The sequence below is a fragment of the Pleurodeles waltl genome, chromosome 2_1 (assembly GCF_031143425.1).
Source record: "Pleurodeles waltl isolate 20211129_DDA chromosome 2_1, aPleWal1.hap1.20221129, whole genome shotgun sequence".
Taxonomy (NCBI): domain Eukaryota; kingdom Metazoa; phylum Chordata; class Amphibia; order Caudata; family Salamandridae; genus Pleurodeles; species Pleurodeles waltl.
Window position 1 is genome coordinate 459,319,598 of NC_090438.1, and position 25,808 is coordinate 459,345,405.

The 25,808-nt window shown below is 43.6% G+C and overlaps 1 protein-coding gene across 2 annotated transcripts in view; it reads left to right on the forward strand.

Moving 5' to 3' along the window:
* Window positions 1–25,808, forward strand: part of CENPI (centromere protein I) — a 368,658-nt gene that overhangs the window by 99,594 nt on the left and 243,256 nt on the right. For both annotated transcript variants that reach the window (XM_069213362.1, XM_069213368.1), the window contains exon 4: window positions 3,673–3,791. In XM_069213362.1, coding sequence (XP_069069463.1) covers window positions 3,673–3,791 — 119 coding nt within the window. The remainder of the gene's footprint in view (window positions 1–3,672; window positions 3,792–25,808) is intronic.

Here is a 25,808-nt window from a genome sequence, read left to right on the forward strand (position 1 = left end):
CCAGGGTGCCCACACACTAAGTAACTTAGCACCCAACCTTTACCAGGTAAAGGTTAGACATATAGGTGACTTATAAGTTACTTAAGTGCAGTGGTAAATGGCTGTGAATTAACGTGGACGTTATTTCACTCAGGCTGCAGTGGCAGGCCTGTGTAAGAATTGTCAGAGCTCCCTATGGGTGGAAAAAGAAATGCTGCAGCCCATAGGGATCTCCTGGAACCCCAATACCCTGGGTACCTCAGTACCATATACTAGGGAATTATAAGGGTGTTCCAGTATGCCAATGTGAATTGGTGAAATTGGTCACTAGCCTGTTAGTGACAATTTGGAAAGCAAAGAGAGAGCATAACCACTGAGGTTCTGGTTAGCAGAGCCTCAGTGAGACAGTTAGTCATCACACAGGGAACACATACAGGGCGCACGTATGAGCACTGGGGCCCTGGCTGGCAGGGTCCCAGTGACACATACAACTAAAACAACATATATACAGTGAAATATGGGGGTAATATGCCAGACAAGATGGTACTTTCCTACAGCCCCCTAATAAGCAGGATAGGCACAGGGACAGTGGGCCTCTCAACGGTGGATGACGGAGGGGTCCAGAGCACTCTTAAAGTGCGACTGCCATCTTGACGTCCATGACCACACCCCTAATTTTAGTCCTTCTTATTAGGTCTCACTTAGACAGCGCATGCGTTGTCTCCTCAAGACATTTTGTTTACTGTTAATGGGCTTAGAGTCTCCCATTAGTTATAATTGGTGGGCTTCAAAGCCACTGTCAATTGCTTGCTTCCTGCTGGTCAGCTCTCCAGTCGGCACTTCCATCTTCTCGCACGTGACCCTCCCCCAGAGCGTGGGCCAAGTACTTGTGTCCTTTTACTGCTTACACATTTAGGGGCTGTTTTTTTACTTTTTGTTGAGCCACTCTACAGAGTGCATCTTTTTTAGCTGCTTCTGTCGTCCGCTCCCTCCTGTTTGCTTGTTTATTTAGCTTTCACCACTATTTGCAACTGCGTCTCAGCTAAATCCTTACTGTGTTTTTATTTTTATTTTATTTTTTTTAAACAATTTTTATATACCTGAGTTTGTGTTTAACGTGTCACTGACTGGGAGGGGGCCCCACACACAAGTGCTGTTTTATTTCTAGCTCAAGCACACATTATCACATTGAGGATCTGCTTGCCTGTTACTCACATACCCCATTGCATTCCATTTCCTTTCAGATAGGAAAATGTGCTTCCACTAGTGAGGCTTGACCTTTAGGGGTTCCCCAGCTTCAGATGCTACTGATCTGCAGATAACGAAACGCATAGCAACGCGGGTGTTCTTATGTGCAGCCCAAATCAATTCCCAGCCACATCACAACGTCATTTCATTGTTGCAAATTAGTTAATGTGGAGATGTAAAAAAAGATTAACCCAGCCCCCCTTCACATTGCAAGTGAAAGCAGTATGGGAAGAACATTTAATTATCTCCAACAACAAAAATCTTGCATGTGAGGGCTTGTTTATTTACCTTTAGTCCACCTCGAAAAATGCTGCTTTTCATTTCTTTTTTAGGCAGCTTTAAACAATAGTTGTTACTGCAAAAACACAAAATATATGCAAGGCACACAGGAAAATGTTACCCTTCACTTATTTTGGCTTATGGGTGTCCAAAAGCGACCAAGAAGGCACAATTTATACTCCGCTTTAAATTTACCTTTACTCCACCTTGGACCATACTGCCTTTCATCTGTTGCGGACACTGTTTTTGTTCTACTTTTAAAAACAAACAGCATTCATTTTTAGCTCAAGCACACATGTCAAATTCTAGAAACTGCTTGCCTGTTGTGCACGGACGCTGTCCATTCTGTTTCCTATGAGATAAGAAAATGTGCCTCACACCTCTCTTCACTTGCTAGGTTTCGAGGAAATTTTAATCATCTTTTTTACATGTGCATGTTAATTCATTTGCACTATAATAACAATCATTTCACCAATTTAAATTATTTAATAAATTAAACGGTCCTTTCCACTAAACATGATACATATTTACTATCACACTAACTATTATAAAAGCTTACTTATTACCTATCACTACCCATCTCATTCAATATATTAAGCACCCCAATCCCTCATAAAAACAGAAGTGTTCATTATATCATAATACTTTTTATGACGGCCGTTGTTCATGTTGTTACTTTCCCTTCCCATTCCTCACGCATTATTAATTAACATAAGGAGTAATGGCTGTTTCATAGCAATTTAGAATAAAACTTTAAACGTACTGTACAACCATAGTGCTGTACAACACAGCTAAAATAAACTAAACCAATAGCTCTCGCAGAGGCGTAACCTATTGGCTTTACCAATGCTTGTTCTTTATGCGTTAGGGTTGATAGAGCTTTTTTAGGCTCCGTTTGTGTAGTGTTTCGCCCCCCAAGGTTGCACTAATTATTGACCCATTATTTACTGTCTACTCTTAGGGCCTTTACTCCAATTGTGGAGGGTCTAAAGGAGAGCCCTCACTTGAAGTTGCTTCATTGCTTGGCGATACTAGATTTTTTCGCACTAGCTCCGGGTGCTTTTTCTTGTTTGTGGGGGCAGCAGCTTCTGGTTGTCGTTTGCTTTGAAGCGTCAGTCTTGAGTGCTGGCTGTAGCAGTGGTATAGTGCAAGAGACGTGTTCAATAACTTGTGTTGCCACGCCGTGCTTCTTGTCAGCAGAGTAGGGTACCAGCCGCATGTTTCTTGACTGGCAACTAGTTGTCTGCTGAAGATGACTTACATTCTTAGTGAATGGAGTCCATACATAACTAACAGGTGGTCAAAGTTCCTTCTGTGTAGTAGTGTTTGCCCGTACACTGGCAAGATGTCCAAGAGTTGTGCTAGTAGAGGTGACAGATGTCATCTCGCATTTGCCCATTCAAATGAATCATTGAAAAAACCCACCTTATTTGAGAAGATAACAATTTAAAAGACCTTTCTAATCTGGTTGTCTTATTTTTTTGCACATTCGTGCCATTCAAGTTTACCAATGAAATAGATAGGACGGTAGTGAGTAATTGTGGGTCCGTGTCGTTCTTCGTTTTGAACACTCATCTTCTTTTAACTTTCTTTTGCTTCAGTGTTTGATCTTTGACAGTAAGCACTATCTTTAAGGAACATGGCTGGACCTCGAATGGAAGGGGTGGAGCCGGTGTGCTTGTTAATAGACTATATATTCAGTGTTTAAGATTTCCTGGTGCTTAAAATGCAACCACACCATGTGAAAGCTGCTAAGTGGTTTATTGTAAGTGGAGAGTATGGACCGAGTGCCTGGACTGCTCTGCTGAAGATTTTTTTACTAATACCTCTAGTAGAATGTAACAAACGTTAAGCAGTTTAGTTTATCGGCCGTTTTACAAGATGTTTAGTACAAATATCAGTTTGAAGCAAACGTACTGTTCGAAGTGTCATATGCAAAACGACTGAGTAATTGAACTGGGAACTGCTTTTCTCTTGGAGTTCAATATCTTGCATCACTTTTTAAAGCGTTAAATTATTACTGTATGTGTGAAGGACCACATTTGTGTTGAACGAGGATTGAAAATGTATACTTTCTCAGCAGAGCCGAATCGGAATAGAGTACAAATACCCCGTCCATATACGGAGACTGACATGCCATTTTCTCCTTTGCAATCCTCTTTCAAGCTGATTCGGCGAGCACGCGGCTACTGAAGTGCCTAATTCCTGCCACAGATGTCCCTGAGAGTGCTGTTGTAAAAGCCGTGTCCTTGTTCTGTACATGCAAATCCACTGCCAACACTCAGGTAATTGTGCATTATTGACTAAGCTGAGCTCAAAATTATCTATTGCTTTATGAGCTTGTTTGACAAATTAAGTGGAAATATTATAGAGTGACGTACCTGACCCTATTGCTCTTGTTCAATGACATTTAACCATTGTGTTAAAGGCCTGACCTCTTTGTGCTGTGTCTGTATGACTTTGGATGGTGAGGTCTGGGGCTTTCAGGGACCAGTGCTTTTACTGTACGTTAGTTTTCAGAGCACAGAATAACTTGAACTGATCACAAATGGAGTCCTTGTGCATTGTGTGCACTAGAAATGTTCGGTTTGAAAAAGTGTATATAGCCTAAAGAGAATGAAAGTAATAATAAAAAAAAAAAATAGTGCAGCCCTATAATACACAATTCAGCAAAAATAGGGCAGTAGGTAAAGTCTTAATCATCTCTTTCTGAGATAAAGAACCGATTGTGTGCATTATTTACTGCTGCCGCTCACAAATAATGTATTTTGATTTATCTAATAGAGACTTCTACTTGCAGATTCCTCATCTTATAATTTGCCCAGGTATCAGACTGGATCCGGACATTTTTCTTTGAGCAGTACCCATGCTCGTCGTCAGGTGGCGTCAGTCGACTTCGCATGCATCATTGACATTGTGGTCATATATAGGCGCCTCCCCGGCACAGTGACGTCAGTTCTTTTCTTTTGGCGCCACGCTCAGATCCGGAGAAGAGCTAACTTTAGTCATTTTTTGACTAGCTTTGACCTTTTTGTCATAATTTTTTACTTTTTGGCACATCAAGGGATGTCACGGAACACAGGGTTCAAACCGTGTGACTCCTGTCATCTAATGATCCGCACCTATTGTGCTTCTGGTGTCTTGACCCCCCTTGTGCCGGGCCATGAACCCGAAGGCTTTGAGGAAGTGGTCTCTGAAGCTCATGGAGGCCCAGTGCTCGACTCCTTATCGCTCCCGGTCTCTTTCAAGAGGAAGGTCACAAGACCGCTTGTGGAGTCATCACCGCTCTTTGTCGTCCCATTCAAAACCTTCGGTACACTCTGATCAGAAAAAAAAAAGTTATAGAAGGCCAAACGTTCTTCGATTTCGACCTGTCGCTTGGCTGATGCTATGCGAAAAGGCCTCTGTCTGCGGAGCCTACCTCTGAGTCTGCTCCGCTCCGTGCCTCCCCGACTTCCTGGGAGCCAGAGCCACCTCTGCCCAGCTGAAGGAGTTTTGTGAGGCCATGCGCCTCCTCTTTGGGCAGACTGACGCTCGTGCGGCGCCTTTAGGGCCTGGGGATTGGATGGGTGCCCCTCGAGTTCCGTGCTTGTGGTGCCCCTTCGGATCCATTGTCGGATCTGTGCCGATGTCGGTCGTGCCAACGCGACCTTTCCCGGCGCCTTCAAAGACATCGATACTCCCAATGCTGGTTGGGCCCACAATCGACGTTGACCTGATCCTTGACGACCCTGAGCCAGAATGGCGTCACTTAATGCCGGATCGGTCTTCGATGGGGTCTTTTCACCCCATGTTGGATTCTGACCCTTTTTACTATGGGTATTGATATGGGGAAGGTTTGGAACAGGAATTGGGTGACACTAGTGGTCTGGATGCTTCTCCAGAGGCTGGCATGCTTTCTCCCACTACTGTGGCTACGGCAGAGGGAGCGTCGTATTCAGTGGTGATCAGCACGGCGGCTGAGGTCCTCGGCCTAGAGCTTCCTTCTGTGGCAGTCAGGAGTAACCTCCTGGCTAAGTGCTTAAGCCTAGGGCTTCCACTTCGGAACTCCTTTTACCCTTCAGTGAAGCCATCAGCGAGATCCTTCTGGGTACCTGGTCCAGACCCAGCACAGGGGCTTCTGTGAATAGGATAATCGCCTGCCACCATTGGCCTGTGCCGAACGACCTTAAATTCCTGTCTCAACACCCTACATCTGAGAGCCTTGTCATCCAGGCTTCTTCTTCAACTGGCGCAATCACATCTGCTCCCCTAGATAGGGAATCAGAAAGACTGGATCAGCTTGGGAAGAAGTTTTCTTCCTCCAGTCTGGCATTGTGGTCTGGGAGCACTGCATGCCTCTTAGGTCGCTATACCCATTCTTTATGGGATAGGGTCACGCATGTGTTGCCCCAGGTCCCGGAGGAGGCCCGGGCCATCATCTCCCAAACTGTTGCTGATGGGAGGGATGCGGCAAGTTCACAAACCGTTGTGGTCAAATGATGAATTACAAAGAAAAATGTATGTAAAAATGAAAATTTTAATAGCAGGTTGGAGTATTTCAAAATGTAGTTTTATTTTTAAACAATAAAGCGACATACTGAGTACTAGCATCATGCTCTCTTTTGCTCCAAATGCATGCTCTGCATTCCAGCGCTTCAAATGAGGCCACACATCGTCCATGCTAGATTCTTTTTCTGTACGTGCATCAAGTTAAGGATACTGTTAGGAATTGGGACTCTAGTTGGCAGAGGTATGCACATGTCCAAGTAGGGACCACAAACCTAGTCAGGGTTGCTTGGCATAGAGCAAGGAGGATTAACTTAAAAAGCAATGTGTAACGTTTTTGTGCAGTAACTCATACAGTAACACAGAGAAAACACCACCAAGTCTCCACACCAGGTTAGAAAAATAGATTATGATTTTATTAATAAATTAAGACCAGAACAATGACAATCCAAAGTGTAGAAGTTGAGATATTGATTTTCAAAGATTAAATACAAAATAGCACTTAGAATCCATTAGTGCTGTTAGGGGTTACTTTAGGTAGTGCTGGACCGGAGCAAAGTCAAATTTGGTTAGTTCGCGGTGGAGCGTACCTTTACTGGTTGCAGAAGCGTGGTGAGATGTGTCGATTGGGCCATTGCAGAATGGCGATGCGTCAATCTGTCTCATGGATTGATGGCAGTGCGTTGGTTCTGAAGGCAAGCGCTGCAGCTGAGGTGCGTTGGTTTAGAAGAGCAATGTGCCAGGTTTTCCCAGGCAGTCAAGGGATGTGTCGATCTCTGTAGACTGCGGCAACGAAGCACGGTTCCTGTTGTTCTCTCAAGCCAATAGAGCGATTCCAAGACCGATGCGCCGATATTACTCCCGCAGTGTCGTCCATGCATTGATTTCCATGGTGCATGTCTCTGGGTCCACTGCCAGGGAACCAGGCACAGGAGCAGGGATGGAGATTTTGATGTCCCTGAGTCTCAAGCAACAGGGGGCAAGCCAACAAGCCCTTCGAGATCACTTGTAGTGCAAGGCAGAGTCCAACTGTTCCTCAGCAGGGTCAGAAGGCAGCAGGACAGTATAGCAGAAAAGTAGTCCTTCCCAGTCAGCAGTTTAGCAGAGTAACTCCTTGTTGCAGCACAGCTGTTCTTCTGACGGTGGCCAGTTGTAGGTTCAGAAGTTTCTGATTTGGTGGGGTTAGAGACCCAGTACTTATAACCAAATGTGCCGTTGAAGTGGGTGATTCTTCAAACAGTGACTTTGAAGTGCACAAGTATCCCTTTCAACTCAGACCTACCTCCCAGGCTGTCTGTGTGTGTGTGCGGGGGGGGTAGGTAATCGGTCCTTTGTGTGGGGTCAGACTACTACCCTTTGAAGTGGAACTCTGAGAACCTTCCTCCCTTTCTGACCCGGAAACTCCATCAGGATGCAGATGTATGTAGATGGGTACTAAGCCACACCTAGCCTTCCTGTGTTTGTGGTTGTCTGGGGAATACACACAGTGTAGCTGTCACCTAACACATAGGTGTATTAGAAACAGGCTGTAAGGCACACAGAGCAGTAAGAGCAGCGCCATATCCATTTTCTAAAAGTGGCATTTCTAAAATAGTAATGTTAAATTTGAATTAACCAGTAAAGAGTCTATATTATTACCATTCCAAAGATAAGAAACATGATGTTGCACCTCGTTTAAGTAAATTAAGGAATTCCCAATGCTGGCCTATGAGAGGGGTAGGCTTCACAGTAGTGTAGTGAAAAAGGACTTTGGGAGTTTTTTCTTACCAGGACATATAGAACCTAAAAGTACATGGTCTGCTTTTTAAATACACTGCACCCTGTGGGTCACATAGGGTCTACCTTGGGGGTGACTTATGTATAGGAAAAGCGGGAAATGGGTTTTAAATGCCACTCAGTATGGCAGTAAACTGCACACAGGCCTTGCAATGGCAGCCCTGAGACAGGGTTAAGGGGCTGCTTTTGTGGGTGGCACAATCAGTGCTGCAGGCCCACTAGTAGCATTTAATTTACAGGCCTTGGGCATAAGTAGTACACTTTACTAGGGATTTATAAGTAAATTAAATATGGCAATTGGATAGGAGACAATGTTACCATGTTTAGGGAAGAGAGCACAAGCACCTTTGCACTGATCAGCAGTGGTAAAGTGCTCATAGTCCTAAAACCAGCAACCACGGTCAGAAAAATGGAGGGAGGCAGGCAAAACGTAAGGGGAAGACCACCTTAAGGCAGTCAGGCCAGACAAATACCAACTTACTTTCTACCCTTCTATTTCAAATACCTTCCTGCTGTCCATCAAGGAGGATTGCTGCATGTGCTCACGGACTGCACTAGTAACATGTGGTACTGCACCAGGAAGGGGGTGGGAGTGGGAGCCCTGGGTCCTGTGTCAAGAAGTTCTGCGTGTCTGGATTTGGCTGGTGAGTTGGGACGTTTCCCCTCATTGTGAACCACCTGGAGTTGACTGCATTTGATCTGCCACCTGGAGTCATGGATGTTACCCCTGCTGCCAGGCACCTGTCCACAAAGTCTATTTACGATGTGCACTGTGACAGATTTGTGACCAGGTATGTTTTACAGTCCAAACAATCGGATATTTTAGTGTTGGTTTTGTCTGTCCCAGTAAGGCCTTATTGTGGGCACTATCAAGGTTATTTGTCGCCCTATCATTAATTTTGGTTTGCCGGACCACCAGTACTTGTTTTAAGTCACCTGTTGTAATGCCATTGTGGGACCCTAACTAGGTCTTTACATTTCTCATGTGTATGCCCATAAAGCTGATACACAGCTGCTTGTTGTGTTTTATGACACTAAAGACTATCTTCCTCAATGCAATGACTTCACCTTGTCGCATAAATGAACTTTCATCATCGAGACAACTCTGCACCATCTTTTTTTCCAGACAGACTGGTGCTGAGGAGTTTGATGGCTTTCTTGACAAAAGATGTGACTCCTTTCTACATTGGAAAATATTTCTCTCTCCCAGCGTTCTTGCCCCTCATCCCTCTAAAGAGGAGGGGAGACTTCAACATTTAGATGCCAGGAGTACTTTAAGCTTTTACATCAATTTTACTAGAGACCATTGGTTGGACTGTTACCTTTTTTTTTTTTTTTTTTTGTGGTTCACCGGGCTAATAAAGGGAGGGCTGTGCAGAAGAAGGGAACCTGCCAAGGTGGTTAGTCCTCTGCGTTGAGATCTGCTACACACTGGCCAAGAAGCAGCCTCTGGAAGGACTGGGAGCCCAAGTTAGTAGGGCTAATGCTGTGACCACTGCTTTGGGATGCGGAGTGCCTGTCCTTGACATCTGCCAGGCTACGATGTCGGCATTGGTGCAAACATTCTCAAATCACTACTGCCTTGACAACCGGTCTGATGGGAAGGATATTTTGCATGGCTCTGTCCTGCATGACTTATTAGTCTGAGTCCACTCCAGACCTTTCACTTTTAGGAGGTACTACTTTGCTATCTAGACTAAAGGTGAAGAATCTGTGGTTGGAAGTATCCACCATTCTGTGGAGTGGTCTCTTTACCATTTGAAAAAGTTGCACAGTTTTGTGCTGTGCATCTGAGGCCACGGAAATTCACACAAGAAACTGACTGTCACAGGAGTGGCTCAAATAACTGCTCCATTTCTGGGGAAGTATGGAGCCATTAGTGAGCCACATGGCACCACCTAGCAATGTGCTGTAGTGTTGCTCAAAAAGCTTTTGGATTCTGTTTGGTGACTGAGACAGTACTCTAAAGGTGAAGAATCTGCAGTTAGAGTATCCACCAGAAATAATGTTACCAAATGTAAGTAGCTTGTTCTTTGGTGATTTGTGGAAACCAAGCAAAGGAAAAATACACTTTAATACTGGATCAAGGTTTAGCATCTGGAAAATAGTGTGCCTTTGCATCTGTGTTTTAAAAACTATTTACTTCTCCTGATTTAGCTCTCTTGAAGACACACTTTTATAGAATGATAGTTGGTTTCTTAACCTCTGGAAGTTGTGAGGCAGGTTGTTTTGCTTTGTAATGCAGGCCAGATTTAACACTTGTATTAACATAGGCAGCACATGAGAAGAATGTTTTGGCTGGCCGCAGCCCTGTATTGACCTTTGTCAACAGAGGAGTGGCAATAAAAAAAAATGCTTTGTGCTGCCATCAGCAAAACAAGAAGGAAAACCTTTACCTTAGGCATAGGTTAAGAAAGCGCCTTCTGAAAATACGAGACAGACATTTGTGTACATGTAAATGCCTGTCTTTTAACCATTGTGTTTTGTAACTTAGCTGCCAAAGCCAACCTATTGCAGTGTCCCTGGTCTTTGTGTGAAGCCAGCATTGTACTCCCAGTGAGGAACAGGTGTGGCCATAGTGAATCATTAAGGCCTCAAAGGCCTACCTCTCACTCGGAGAATAAAACAGCGAAAGCAGTGTTAGCAGTGGTACGCCTGCCCATTCACCGCCCCTTATCCCAATACTGGAGAACAACATCTATTTGTTTGGAGGAGTAAAGGCCCAAGATTATTGTGAATTTCGACTTCCAAGTGATATGTCATAGTTTTAGTTTGTGGTTTACACACAAACGGATTGTTTTATACTGTTCCCTGCGTAGTGAACATTCACCGGTATCATCTCCATTTAATCAAGCCTACTGGGTGCCTCCATTTCAACTAACTGTGACAGTCTGTCGGGCACACCGGATGAAGCTTTACTTCCAATGGCCATGCTTCACTCACCGTCATTTCGACCAGGCCCTGTCCGTTTCTGCCCTTTCAAGTGAATTATATCCCTTCACCCAGTCGTTTCTGGAGTCTCCCAATGGCCTTTTCCTTGTGATTTATTGCAAGGCTGTGTTTTTCTGGATGCTGCCTCTCCTACCTGGACTGTGGTTGTACTGGATCACCTTGTATGTTTGGCACGTGCTGCTCGTGCTGTCCGTCGCCAGCAAGGCCCCCAAGCGGGCCTTTTACTCTTCCAGACTTTTTATAATATCTTTTAATAGAATGTGGTGTATGTTCTGGATGGATAAATAAGCATGCCTATTCAGAGAGATTCAGCGGTCCGGACCACAGTTGGAAGGGGCCTGTATGTTAGTCAGGACGTGTCTCATGAGCCCGTGCCCATACTATTTAAATGCGGTCTCGTTAAATTTCTGACTGAAATCTTGGTTGTAATTTTGCCCTTTGCTGATATTGCCTAGAAATACTCTGACATATTACTGTGGCATCAGGTTCTCCACTTATACTCAGTGGTTGTAAGTAGTAGTAGCACCCCGCTTGGTGAAGGGGTAATTCCCACCCTGGTGTATCACTATAATATCTGGTGCAGGGAGTGACTTGAAGGTATCTTGATGCATCTATTCCATATGTCCCGCCCCCGTATGCAGCATTCCCATCTCTGCCACTTCTGCGCATGGAAAATTGTGCTCTCCATGGTTGTTTCAGTGGGCATGTTAGGGCGTTGTAGTGCTCTGGGTACACATGGTGCCCATCACCCTAACCCCTATGGTGATTACAAGTAAGAAATGTCAGACTTCATTAAGATGAACCAAAATGTTGTTCCTTTCTCCTTTTCTCTCAGTATGACACGCATTGAAACGTCTGGTGAGGGAGACTGTCAAGACTCCTGCACTGTCCACATGATTAAACATTGTGCTATAAATGTGTTGACTTCAGTAGCTGAAAAAAAAATAGCACTCTCCTTACTCCTCATTGCTACCCACACTTTGTGTAACTCTGTGACCTTTGACTCTGATATGCTGCCGAGACACCTTGATACTCACGCCTTAACTCCGTGTCTTGTTTCGATGGCCACTGACTTGTAGCTGTGTAGTTTTCTGCATGGCATCCTTATTTGTTAGAAAGCTGTAAAATGAGTATACAGTGTGAGAATGCTCTCAACTGTTGGTGGTGACAGATTATTACAGGAGACTGGCCAGTGTAGCCAATGACCGATTGCAAATAAGACTTGGGGCCTCATTTTGAGTTTGGCGGGTTGCGGAGGCTGCCCGCCAAACTCTTTAAGATGGAAAACTGCCACTCCGGTTTTCTCTCCGCCGGCTCTATTATGAGTTTTCCGCTGGGCCGAAATAGCGTTTCCGCATGCTTGCCCAGCGGAGTACTCACCTCAACATTGACGCCAGCTCGTAATCGAACTGGCAGCAATGTTGTGGTGCGTCGGGTGCAGCAGCACCCGTCGCACTTTTCACCACCCACAATTCAGGTAGTGAAAAGTGTGACAGGACTGTCCATAGGGCCCCCTGCCCTACCCATGCCAAGTGCAGGGACCCTCATGGGGCCCACGACACCCCCTTTCTGCCAGCTATTGCATGGCGGTGGGACCGCCATGCAAAAGCTGGCGGAAAGGGGACTCTTAATACAGAGGCGCTGCCCTGGCGGATTGAGACCACCGGCACCGCCAGGCTGTGTGCTGGCAGCAACCTGGTGGTGCCAGTGGTCAGACCGTGGCACCTCCGCCACGGTCGTAATGTGGATGCCTGACCGCTGCTTTGAGGGCCTTGGTGTGTATTGTAATAAAAAGCCTGGAAGGGCCAGGAATTCCGCACTGTGATGAAATTAAATCTTTTTACTCTCAATCGGTACTAAAAATATTCACACAATCTACTTAATGATTGTTATACTAGAAATAGATATTCCCCTTCGATCCATTACTGCATGAATACATCAACCACTTTTTTATTATACGTACTACCACGAGTAGAGCTGCACCCCTGCTACAATGAGGCATGACCCCAGTAACAGTCACCTTCCGGTAATTCTTATGCCCCGTGTACCCTGTAGTGGTATGTGTGACGTGCACAGCGCTGCATAAAAGGAGTTGAAAAAGGACGTGTTAACGTCAGCATAAACAAAACGGCACACAGACATGGAACGTGTTACGTGTTTTGGGCTGTAAAGGAAAGGCTGATTCCAGTAAGAAAGTCAGTATTTGCTCCTGCCTTGAAATGCCAGGCTGAATAAGTGGCATAGTTATCGACTGCCGTCATAAATTATACACAAACGCACTCACTAGCATAGTGCAAGATGTGTACTCTCTTTTTTTTTCTAAATGCCTGTCTGTAAGAATGGCGAGTATCTGAAATACTAGATTGGACGTCCCCCTAAATGATGGACAAAAAAGTGGAGTGAGCAGGTATTTAACGATTTGTGAGTGGTCCGCCCAGCTCACCTACCCTGCCCAGCTCACCTACCCTGCCCACCCGGACAAGCACCTGAGAGCAAACCTAGCTCATTGTGTTTTGATTTGTTTAGTAAACACCTAGGAAGCGGCCTAACTGGTCACTACGACCAAAGAGAGAAAGAACCCTTCGCGCAGTATTGTTTGCCCGACTGTTACTTTAAATCTCCTGGGTAAATGATGGGCACGTCCATTAACAGGCTTCGACCACGTGGCTGTGTCGGGTACCACCGCCCCAGGGCAAGGAGAAAGTTGGTTTACGTCATAACCTTTAAGTTATTCTCCATAAACACCTATAAATCCGATGCTTAATGTGCCGTTTAAAGACTCTTCTAAATAAAACGGGTGACTTCTTGAAGACTCGTGTTTCAATTTTAAGACCTATCACAGCGTTGTCTGGCCTTTATACCTGAACATTTCTCTAAACCAGTGGTCTCCAATCCTTTTAATACTGCGCCCCCCAGTTGAAAAATAAAAATAATTGCCCCCCCCAGAATTATTCATAATTATTTTATAAAGATGGCAATGTTTAACTATGTCTAGACCTATTTAAACATTGCAGTTAAGTACTGTTACCTTTTTAAAATTGCAATAACATGATTCTGCTTAAAACAAAGGCCTGTTATCTGTATAATGCTTCTTTTGGCCAGAGACTGGCACCCCCGGGATCACTTGAGGCCCCCCCAGTTTGAAGACCTCTGCTCTAAACCCTGGTGCCTGAGTGAGCCATGCAGTGCCAGTCCGTCATGTGCACGATGCGTTTATTAAACCATATCCAAGTGAGATTTTCATATAAAGCAGATCAAGACATGAATTCCTTCAAGGTGCTGTCAGACCTGACACTAGCACGAAATGAAAGTCCGGGAGGTAGGTTGATCTTTGACGGGTCACAATTCCTTTCGTGCAGAAGTCGAACTGAATAAATATCCTCGGTCTCCTCCAGTTTTTCTCTAACAGCAACGCCTTGTGTTAAATTATTTCATGATCTAGCCCCAAGTACCAACCCACGGGCCAGCTGAGCGGCTATTAACGTTCCTTGATTTAAATGTAATATAATTGGATCCCGATCTGTAAACGTGACTAACACAGCTGGATTCATAGACATGACTGCATGTTCTACGATGTCTATCATAAGTTAATCATTGGCTCTCATTTTGTCCTGCACAGTAAAAGGAAGATGTGAGCCCTCCCCAGCAACATTTAAAGGCTTAGTGAAATCTTTACTATCACCTTACCACAGTGTGACGGAACCCAGAGGGAGATTTCTTGCCCTTGCCAATATACAGATACTGCCTGCTCTTCTCACCAGCAAAGGCACCAAACATATTAAACTTCAGGATGAGCACGTAAATCGTAACTCGGCTGAACAAGAAACGTTACTTTCCTATGGGCACTAATGCAAAGAATTATTTTAAGGACAGTTTCTTACGCCGTCTTTCCATGAATGAAGGTGATTCACGCCCAATGTATGTAGTGCTTTGATCACCGAAGGCGGACAAAAGCAAGTTAGGAGCAGAATTCGTTGTCCAGGCACACTGACATTCAGTTGGTAAAGTTATTCTGAATGGGAACATGGTAGCGGCCATAAGTGTTCCTAAAATCCATAAGCTAACCTAAAAGGTACTAGGCTTCATCAAAATGATTAGCAGAAGTTTTGGTTCCTGAAAGAGCGCCACCATAGAAAATGACCTAGTCAACATTACGTATGGGGAGAATTCAGAAAAACGTTACTGGCCACACAGAGGTACCTATGAAGCATTAAGCACGCCCATTAAAGACACTGACCTCTCTAGGTAATGCATATAGTCACTGGTAAGAGAAAAACATGTCTTGTGCATAGACATTGGACCCTGAGCAATAAATTGATAATCACCGGGTAGCATGCAAGAATCAGACTGCGTAAAGCAATACAGCAGACACTTTGTGGCCATCAAGAAGCCAGTTAAATGCCATTGAGTTCCCTGGAACGTCAAAGGAAGCCATACTACCATAGCAAAGTAGCAGCCTTGACACAATCGTAATCAGTCAAGCAAGACCAGGTTTTGTAGTTAAAGCGCGCCTGAGTACGAGATAATGTATTGTCAGTGCAAGCCGTAATCGTTATCTGATCACATTGTGCATTACATACAAAGGAAACTGACCCAATGATAAAGATAACCAACCTTTCTACAGGACCGTTTTTGTATTCTCAGAAGGCCTCAAATTGTACGTGCAAACATTAGTAATATGAAGCTCTGCACATCGCTTATCAAATGTGATTTACGGTTCAACAATGTAATCTAACAACCTTAAGGTCGCTCTCCTAGTCATTGGTGGCTTCGTACACCCAGTAAAGAGTTCCCACCGTGTTATGAAGCAAATCCTGCTCTGACCAGTTCCACAAGCAACGGCCTATGCTTCTTGCAATCAGCCCTATATACAGTAACCAGGTGGCTGTGTTCCTCGGGAACCCCACCTTTCTCTTCCCGACCTGACAACTCCCCCCCCCCCCCCCCCCCACCACCACCACCACCACCACCACCACCACCATCACCACCAACATAGATCAGTGTTACCAAGTGTGCTTCTGCTCATTTGGATTAAGTAAAATGAACCCAGAGACATAAGGAAGCCATATGGTACCCTAGCCAAAGAACCAGGAATCTAAGTATCTCCTGTAAAATGTTAGAAAATTGACCCCGAAGCACTCCTGATACCCTGCGAAAATGATTCTAAGGATGAAAACAAATCAATTAATACATTTTCAGAAACCACCTGCATTGACATTTTCGCGGTGTACTGCAACTAGCTTGGCTTAATGAGAATGGTGAACAATCAGAAAGAATTAGGTTGAGTTCATAGAAAATCAGTGATTAGCGGAGGGATCTACATTTTCGGTGGACGCAGTGAGCCTATGTGTTTATAAATCATTTTCTGAAAATATTCTGACATGCAAGAAGCTTGTGAGCATGGCAAGAAAGGGACTTGCGCCCTTCACCTCCAGGTTAAGAGGTGACAAATAACTGCTTGGTCATAAGCAACTCTTGAAATATGAAATCGTTTTTCCAAAACAAACCTTTGCAGGCCTGTGAGTCTGGAGTGCTTAATACTGAATGACATGGTTACTAGGAAGCACTGACGTCGTACCTTATAAAGTGAGTATGTTATACAAGGAAATTGTTTGAATGTATCACATATAATTCACACAAATAACAAAGAGGGGCTTAGTTTTAATATTGACAAAGTTACGCCAATTCCCCACAGCATCATTCCAATTAAGCCAGTGAATCACGCAGCAGCCGAAAGTAGAGTTGGAAGGTGATCTATTCATTAGTGCCCTTAGAAGTCGAACACATCCTAAAACCCATTGGGCCGAATAATACGCTGCCGGAGTGCATGCTTTAGAAAACACCTAAGGGCCAGCAAGAAGGAACGTGCTATGAATGGGACTTGCTACAACTGTTGTAATGAAAATACACTTCAAGCTGTGCCTGCGAGGCAGCAGTCCTTAATCGATGTTAATTCCGATATAAAACGCACTCTGATTGAAAGCACTTGGGGTGCTGAAGCACGTCCAAGGATAATTAATGTACAATGATCTGTAGATGAAATGATCACCCATTCTACTGCAGGAAACAGTTACCTTGGATGCAGTTACTTCCAATATGGGGAAGTAACAATCTGTGTTTAAAGTGCAAACTATAGGCAGTAAAACAGCAGTCCTAAAGGTAATTGGAATTGAATAGCAGGATAGCAGCAGCACTTCGCAACTCTACACAGCGACACCCATGAAACCCATGTTTCCTTTTGAGATGGCTTTGCAAGGATGTGCGTGTTCCCCCAGAAATATGGCACTTCTCATGCACAGTCCTGACTACAAATGGGCTGTTCAGAGGTGAAGTCTCACACTGCTCGCTGGGTACTGAAAACACAGCACTGCCTCCATCACCTGTTCCAGGCGGACAACAATACCTATTCCACAAAAAGTAGGGATTCTTAGGCCCCTTCTGGGAGAGAGGGGTTCAATCTCCATGGGGGTTTAGTGCTTGAGGAACCAACGTGGAACTGAAATGAAACCTTCATGTGACAGGCTCCTGTGGCCCTCTTGGTGAGCTTGTATTGTGAGTGTACAGGTGTCCAGTGTACAAGCTAGCAGGATATAGAGCACTTCTGATACAGTATAAATAACTAATCTACACTTCAGCAGACTTCGCTAACTAGAAATTTAATATAGATGACTTTATCCTTCATTTTGACTGTCTTGAAATACCATACTATAGAGCTCAAATTAAACATCAAATACACCCCTCAGTATTTCACCCTCTTAGTAGCGCAGATTAACAGTTAAAGTGTTACTCAGGGAAGTGGTGTGGGTTTAGAGAAAAAGATCTTCTTAAACCATGCAATAGTAATTAATAAATTAATGTCAGCTAGTGCACGTCACTAGTAAATTGCTTTCTCTTTTACATCACAATACTGTACATGGATAACCTAGAAAATTAAATGATTACAGTGCATTTGGGATCTGCCTTAGAGGTTTCTGGGAGGCCACCTGTGCTGTTCTCGTGGTTCAGAGCTTAGTGGTAACCTTTTGCAAAACACAATGCTTTTTTACCTTTCTAAGAGGGAAGACTGGACCCTTTCCACAGGAAAGGGCCAGTGTCCTTTGCTGATCCTGGCAAATGTTAATTTCCCTAATGAATCCCACCCAACCGTATATTTCCCTCTGTACTGTATTGTTCCTGAACTTCTGATCGAGCAGACAGCTTATAGTGACCAGCAGGCCAGTGCTGTTCCTGATGGGATGCACTCAGTACAGAGAATCCTGGTTTTATACGTGTTGCCAAAGTTTCATAAAGATCCACTAAGACCACCAAGAAGACACTATTTCAGCCGTAGGAACTTTGCAAGAACCTCTTATTAAATATGTGGGTGGAACATTTTACAAAAAAATAGCTCTAGAAGCAGATATTGAGTTCAGGGACAGTACACATTTCCTAAACTGGTTACAAGAGGTTAAGAAAGAGTATATGGAAAAGACATGGATGTGTACAAAGAGTGCGTTGCTATTATGTGCCTCAGTACCACTCAAATGGGTCAAGAGTCTATGGAATACAACATACAGAAGAATCTAGAGACCAATGAGCCATTCTTCCATGACATTCTCTATTATAATTATTTCAGAACTTTGGGTAGGTTTTACTTGTAAATAATTAGGACATCTAAGTATTCACCTGCGCCCCCTATGTCTCAAACAGGTTTATGAGATAAATTGAGGAAACCTACATATATTGAATATTCCATGATTGCAGCCCGGCTAAAAAACAACTATACAGATCCATTGAAGATGTGTTTATGGTTTGGCATGCATGGAGGCATAACCGATTTAAAGTTCTCAGTAGTATATTTGACAATCAAATTTATCTATAGATTTGAAAAAGAAAGTGTACAGTTAAAAAGCAAGGGCAAAAGCATTTGAACCAAGTGTGCATATTCAATAGGCATAGAAACGCCTAAATACATTTTGTAAAATGGGCTACACAGTTTCAAACCTAGCAGCCACATGTGATGAAGTTAAGAAACCAAACCGTAACACGGGTCTCAAAATCAAAAAGACCAGATCTACTTACTTTTGTTGCATAATACTCCTCACAAGGCCCCAAAATTGCGAGGACACGAACAGGCTATAGACAAATAATTATATATAAGATTTTTGCTTAACAATATTTTATATATGTAATAACTGGTAACGAATTAACCACTTGTGATTCTTTCAGTATTCAATGAAATTCATTGAGAACACTTGGAAAAATCTGAAATGAAAATATATAAATATTTTGGATTTTGATTTAAATCAACCCAGAACAGTCCGTTTCCAGAGAAACAGACAAAGGGGTTGGAGGAAATAGAAATAGAAATATCAAGGATAGCATCATAAAAATCCTTGCAAGCACAGCATACTTCAATAAATAATCATCAGAAAGAAATGCATCCCTTCTCTAAATTGTACACATTGTTGAAATAAAATTAAGGGATTGGCGGTACAGCATCCTACAACAGCAGAAACGATGCATCCAAAGAAATTATGCCATACAAAATTCAAATAACGTTTTATATGATACAGTGTTCCCGTGGCAAGGGATAAACATACAGAAAAGAAGCTATGATTCTCAGATCTTAAACGCCACACATGAGTCGCTAGCTTTAAAGCACTGACGTCAGTACATTGGCTCAAATAAAAAGTCTTAACCAGATAAAATATGAAGTCTTATTAACAGTAAAACATCCTGACTGAGATAGGGATATGGACACAATACGGCCGCTTATAGGATATTTATGGATACATCAGCTAAACCCTGTACATCCAAACTGTTTAAGGGACAAAATAAACATGGAATTTGTGGTTATGGAATAGGAGCTTCATGTTTACTGTAAACGCTGAAATGTAGGGTGAAAAAAATGGGATAATGGGGCAAAACTGTTGCTGAAAACAGTTTTGACTTGCACATACATGCACTTTTCAGATGAACTACAGGAGACCCTTCCTTGTAAAATGAAAAAGAGGTTTACCAATACATTATAATTTTAAAAAATAGTATAAAATAAACTAGTCTTAAAGGGTATTGCACTAATGAAAATTATGGATTAAAATGATTCTTTTAAGAATTGTTTTCTATCATACGAAATGTTGTGTATAATAGTTTTTCAGCTTCCAACAATGTTATTAATGTTGAAGGAATAATGCAATATTGCACATTGTTGGTTATATTGGTATTTCTTCTGTTTCTATGAATATAGTCAGATTGTGATATAAGTACAAACAAAGCACAAATGAAACAAAAATTAATTACTTTCACTTTATCAAACTGGGAGATAACTGATGTACAAAACAATTATAGGCATAGGGTTCATAAATTAATTGGGGAATGAAACACAGTATTGTAGTTGCAGAAAAGAATGTTGCTTATGGAAGTAACAAGGAATTACATCATAAACCTATGTATGAAAATTAAAAACGGTATCTCTCCCTATCTCTAAAGATGTCATATTCCAAAGTCAATAAAACATCATAGTCTGTCTGTACCCAAAGCAGACCTCAACACCTCTTTCCATCTGTAAACTGTGATAACCACATATGTCTTAGCCCAATAGCTTCAAGGTAAATCCAATAACACTCACGCAGTGTAATGTATTCCAGGTAGCATTGGGGAATATCATGATATGCCGTGTGTATGCTGGCATGTATTCCAGGTGCCATCTTAGTTACCCCTTTTACCCATAAACCGAAAGCACCGCAATCAATTGGTAACTGAAGCAAACAGTCTAATCATATCAAGGACTATGTGTAGTATACCAATCGTCTGAGTAAAGGTAGAAGTCACGGCAGCCATCTTGAGTCTAGTTGTAAGACAATCCTGTTGGCTGGCATGTACTGTGGGTGCCATTAAAATAATCTCCTTTGTGCCCATAAACCAGAAGTGTAGTAAAACAAATAACAGACTGAACTTGTCGTGACCTTTATATTGAACAGCAATAGCCTGAATACAGGTAGAAATTATGGCAGCCATCTTGAGTCTGGTCTGGTTCCATTTGAAGAGCAACTATAGTAGCCTATTTTTTTAATTTTTATAACCAATGCAATCTAAAATAAGAAACGAATTGAGACAGAAGAACTGAAATACCATTTATTCATATGCCAAAATCAATAGCCACTACGCAGGTGTGCCTATCGCGCATTTCTATATTCCATATAGATTTAAAACAAACCTCATCTCGTGTTACGAGGTGCTGGAGAAAACCTCCAGTAGTCTTGGTGGGTCATAGGTGTGGGTGACTGAATTAATATGAGAAATATGTACCAGTAACAATACCCAGCTACCGAAAGTAGACACAGAAGTTGAGAGAAAATGAAGAAATTAAAGGAAATAGCGAACACAGAAAAAGTTCCATTGCAAAGAGAGAGCCTCATTAGTACAAATCTGAGAAAGGTAGATTAGGTGAGGATAATATTAGGTCAATATGTTATAAGACTATTGTGGCAACATAAGTAAATACAAACATTAAAATATCATTAACCCTTTATAAAGCATAAATATACATATGTACAGTTGTCAAAGTGACACAGTATGAAACCAGAGCAAGCACTTGTTATCAGACAGATGTTAAACTTTTGAACTCTCAGTTAATGGAGTCTGTCTTGCTATAATGTTATCCAATGATGTAACATTTGTGCATTTACTGCAAACAATAGGATGTAAACATGTCAAGCTGTGCACATCATTGATCATGGCACCAGAAAGTATTGCATTTTATGATCAATGTTCAAACCATATTCCACTGAGTGGAGTGCATTATCTACTGTGCTTCACATTGTCTAAGTTGCAGTTCGCCCCCCACCTTAAAATCACAATTTACAACATCAGTACCATGGATCTGAATGTATAATGTACCCCCTGAGCCTGGCAGTCTTTGGCATATCCTGCAATTTGGTATCTCTCATCCAACAGTTTTAATGCCCTAAAATGTTCCATTATGCGTACCCTTAATTGCCTGATTGTACTCCCTGCAAAAATCTTTCAACATTTGCATACTGGTACATACACAACTGTCCAGCTATTATAGTCGGTGTGGGTGGGTATAGTTTATTCTTGCAAAACATAATATGTAAATTTGGTGATTCCATCCAGGGACCATTTATACATACTGCAGTGTCCACATTTAAAATATTCATTTGAATATTTCACAAGCCGTGTTTTGTGTTTGTTGGGAACAGGATAACTCGGACTTACATAATTCCAAATTGTTTTACCCTTGCGGTATGTGATGCTGGAGTGAGTCAAAAGAAAAGGTTGTAGGTCTTTATCTTCAAGCAATAAGTGCTAGTGTTTGCACCATTTGTTAGATCTTAAGTTAAAGTTGGAAACCAACCTAATTAGCTTTGATTTTTTTTCAGGTTTTTACTTTTTTCTGTTAGTGTAGTATTGTGCTCAATTTTGCATACTCTATTGCTTGCTCTTTTAATCACCTTCTTGTCATATTATCCCCATACATAAAATCTCTGTTCAATATCTTACAAAGTATGTGTGACTATGATGTCCTCACTGCAATTACATCTGGCCCTCAATATTTCTCCATAAGGGATGGAGTTAATTTGAGATTTAGGGGTGAACTTGCAGCGTGGAATAGGGCATTACATGATGTTTTTTATGAACATTTTACTGTGAATCTGGCCATCTTTTACGTAAACTTCTAGATATAAAAATAAAATGCTTTCATATCTACATTGATAAGTGAAACTCATAATATACAGATTTGAGCTCATATGTATCATGAATTACTCCAGTTCTTCACAGGTCCCTGTCCAGATAATAAAGCAATCATCTGTACAACGTCCCCAGTAAAATATACAGTTATTCCATTTCACATTAGATGGGGCCCAGACATATACACCTCCTCGAGCCACACCATAAAGAGGTTCGCAAAAGAAGGTGCAAATCTGGAATCCATCACAGGTCCTGCAAAGCTGTTTGTACCAGGTTCCATTAAACAGAAAAACTTTATTTTCAAGAATCAAGCAAGACATATCAATGAACATCTCAGTGTGTTCTAATAATTCAAGGAATGTCATAAAGCATTTCACCCATCTTCATGTATGATATTTGTGTGAAGCGATACAACATCCATTGTAACCAATAACATTCCATGTAACATCCTTTAACATATTAAGAACATGTTTCGTGTCTCGTATATATATGATGGTAAGTGTGATACAAATGGGTGTAAAAAGATGTCCAGAAATTCTTTCAGTTGGGCCCACAATATCCAATATAATAGGTCTACCAGGAGGGAAAAGTGTATCTATGTATTTTAGGTAGTGTGGTGGCAAGGAAATCTAGCACAGAACCGAAGTTCTGGTGTGGCACCATGTGCAGCAGCCTTGGGTACCAGAACCACTGGGCTGGACCAATGGCTGCTGGAGTGCTCAATCACCCTCAAAGCCAACATCTTGTAGACCTCCCCCTTGATGCTGCCCTTCACTCTGTCAGCCAACCTGTAAACCTTGTTTTTCACAGGCAGGCTGTCCCCAGTGTCCACATCATGCATGCATAGATGGGTGACACCTGGAGTGAGTGAGGACAAAGTGGCAAAGTCTCCCAGTAACTGGCGACACCCACTCTGCTGCTCTAGAGTCAGAGAAGGGGAGAGGACCATGCCTTTTACTGACCCGTCCTGCTCCTTGGCTGACAGGAGGTCAGGGAGAGGTTCAATCTCCTCTTCCGCCCTATCATCTGTAGGTAAAAGCATGGTTAACTCAGACCTCTCAAAGTGGGATTTGAGGCGGTTTGCATGTAGAACCCTCAAGGGGTTCCTTGGAGTCTGCAAGTCCACCAACCATGTGACATCACTCTTGTTCTCCTTCACCTCAAATGACCCTGACCACTTGTCCTGCAGAGCACAAGGCTCTACAGGGGCCATGACCCACACTTTCTGGCCAGGCAGAAACTCAACCAGAGTGGTATTCTGGTCATAGAAGCGTTTCAGGTCCTTCTGGTTTGCCTCAAGGTTCTCTTGTGCGAGCTTCATGAAGCTTGCAGTTTGGTTTCTGAAGGCCAGCATGTAAATAAATACATCCTGGGGTGGCTTCCTAGGAGCTTGCTTCCAGCCCTCTTTCACCAGACCTGGCGGTCCTCTGACCGGGTTCCCATACAACAGCTCAAAGGGGCGAAAGCCAGTCTTCTGTGATGCTTCTTGGAAGGCAATGAGAAGGCATGGTAAGAGGATGTCCCACTTACGCCTCATGGAGTCCGACAGACCCCCAGTCATACCTTTCAGAGTTCGGATGAATCTCTCAACCAACCCATTGAGGAGTGGTGAATTTGTAGTTCACTCAACATTCCTTCCACATGGCCTTTTTATACATGGACATAAAGTTGGTACCCCTGGCAGATAACACCTCCTTGGGGAAACCCACTTTGGAAAAGATCCCCATCAGTGCCCAGGCTACAACGGGCACTGTCACTGTCCTCAGAGGGATTGTGTCCGGATACTGGGTGGCACGGTCCACTAAGACCAGGATGAACCTGTTGCCTAAGGCTGTCTTGGGGTCCAGAGGCCCTTCTATGTCAATGTCCACCTGCTCAAAAGGGGTACTCACGACAGGAAAGGGTTGGAGGAGGCTTTGCATTTCCCTCAACTTTTGTCACTTGCTTGGCAAGCCTGACAGGTTCTACAGACCACATCTGATTTTTTTTTTTTTGTTCTCATTTGGGGCCAATGGAAGTGGGTAACAAGCCTATCAAATGTCTTTCCCTGCCCCAAATGTCCTGCCAGAGGCACATCACGAGCCAAACCCAGTAGGAAGGCTCTGAAGCGCTGGGGTACCACCAGCACACGGGCTGCCTTAGGCTCTCTATACAGGAGATCATTCTCTCAAAATATCAGGTGATCTTTTGACTCCGTGCCAGCTGCCTGGTCCTCTGCCTCCTGTCTAAAACCTGCAAGAGTAGGGCACACAATCTGCTCTGCGCAGAACTCCTCCCTGGTGGGGCCCCCTTCTTGCTGCCAGTGGGTCAGCTCAGGTAGGTCTCCCAGTTTGGCCACTTGCTCCTCTGTAGATCCCGGGGCATCCCCCTCAAGGTCAGCCTCCTCCCGGACAATGGGAACTTCTGGGGCAGGTTTCCTGCGCCCCTTGCCCTTTCTCTTGGCAGTCACCTAGGCCACTGTTTCAGGCTCAAGGTCTGTCTGATCCCTCTGTGTGGCTGCCATGGACCGAGTGGTCACATGCCCACTCTGGCAACCCCAGCATCCCCAAGTGCGACCTGAGCTCCAACTCCCCGGCCCCCCACCCCACTCAAAGGAAACCTGACCCTCCCCACCTGGCACTCTGAGTTGTCCACTGCACCTTGGCGGAATACACCAGGGACTATTTGCTCTTCAGCCACCAGGTGACACTGTATTTCTTAGTGTTATCAGGCATTGGTTTTCTCTGAACCATCTCACTGTCCCCTAGTGAGACAAGGGTCGTCTCAGTGGGTTCCCCACGCCTACCTGGGCCCAACCCCTCTCCAAGCGCTACACTGGCCAACCCTTTGGTCTGCCCACTGCTGGGTGGCTGTGTCCACTTGGGACACTTGGGATCCCCCTTCATGTGACCCAACTGGTCATAAACAAAGCACTTACGGGACCCCTGCCGCTGCAGGCTTCCCTGAAGAGGCCCATGGTTTCTTGTCTCCTGGGGAGGGGGGGGGAAGAGTTCTTACCCAGGTTAGTAGATTGGGGCCCTTTAGAAGACTCCTTTTGCTTACATTTGCCCCCACCCCCCCACCCCACTCTGTTGCTTTGAACCCTGCCCACCCTTGGCAGAATCTCCCCCATAAACCTTCTTGTGGACTCTGGTGGACTCTGGTGCTCACCCAGAAGTCCGCCTCCATAGAAAGCATCCTGGGGTCAGTCACCTTACTGTCTGTCAAATTCTGGCACAGATCTGCAAAACAGACTAGACAAGTGCTCCCATGCAATTAAGTTGTACAGCCCCTGAAAATCTGTGACATTACTGCCCTTCACCCAACCGTCCAGTGCTCTACAGAAAGAATCTACACATTCTAACCAGGTCTTGGAATCCGTTTTCTTACTCAGTCTAAACTGATCCCTGTAC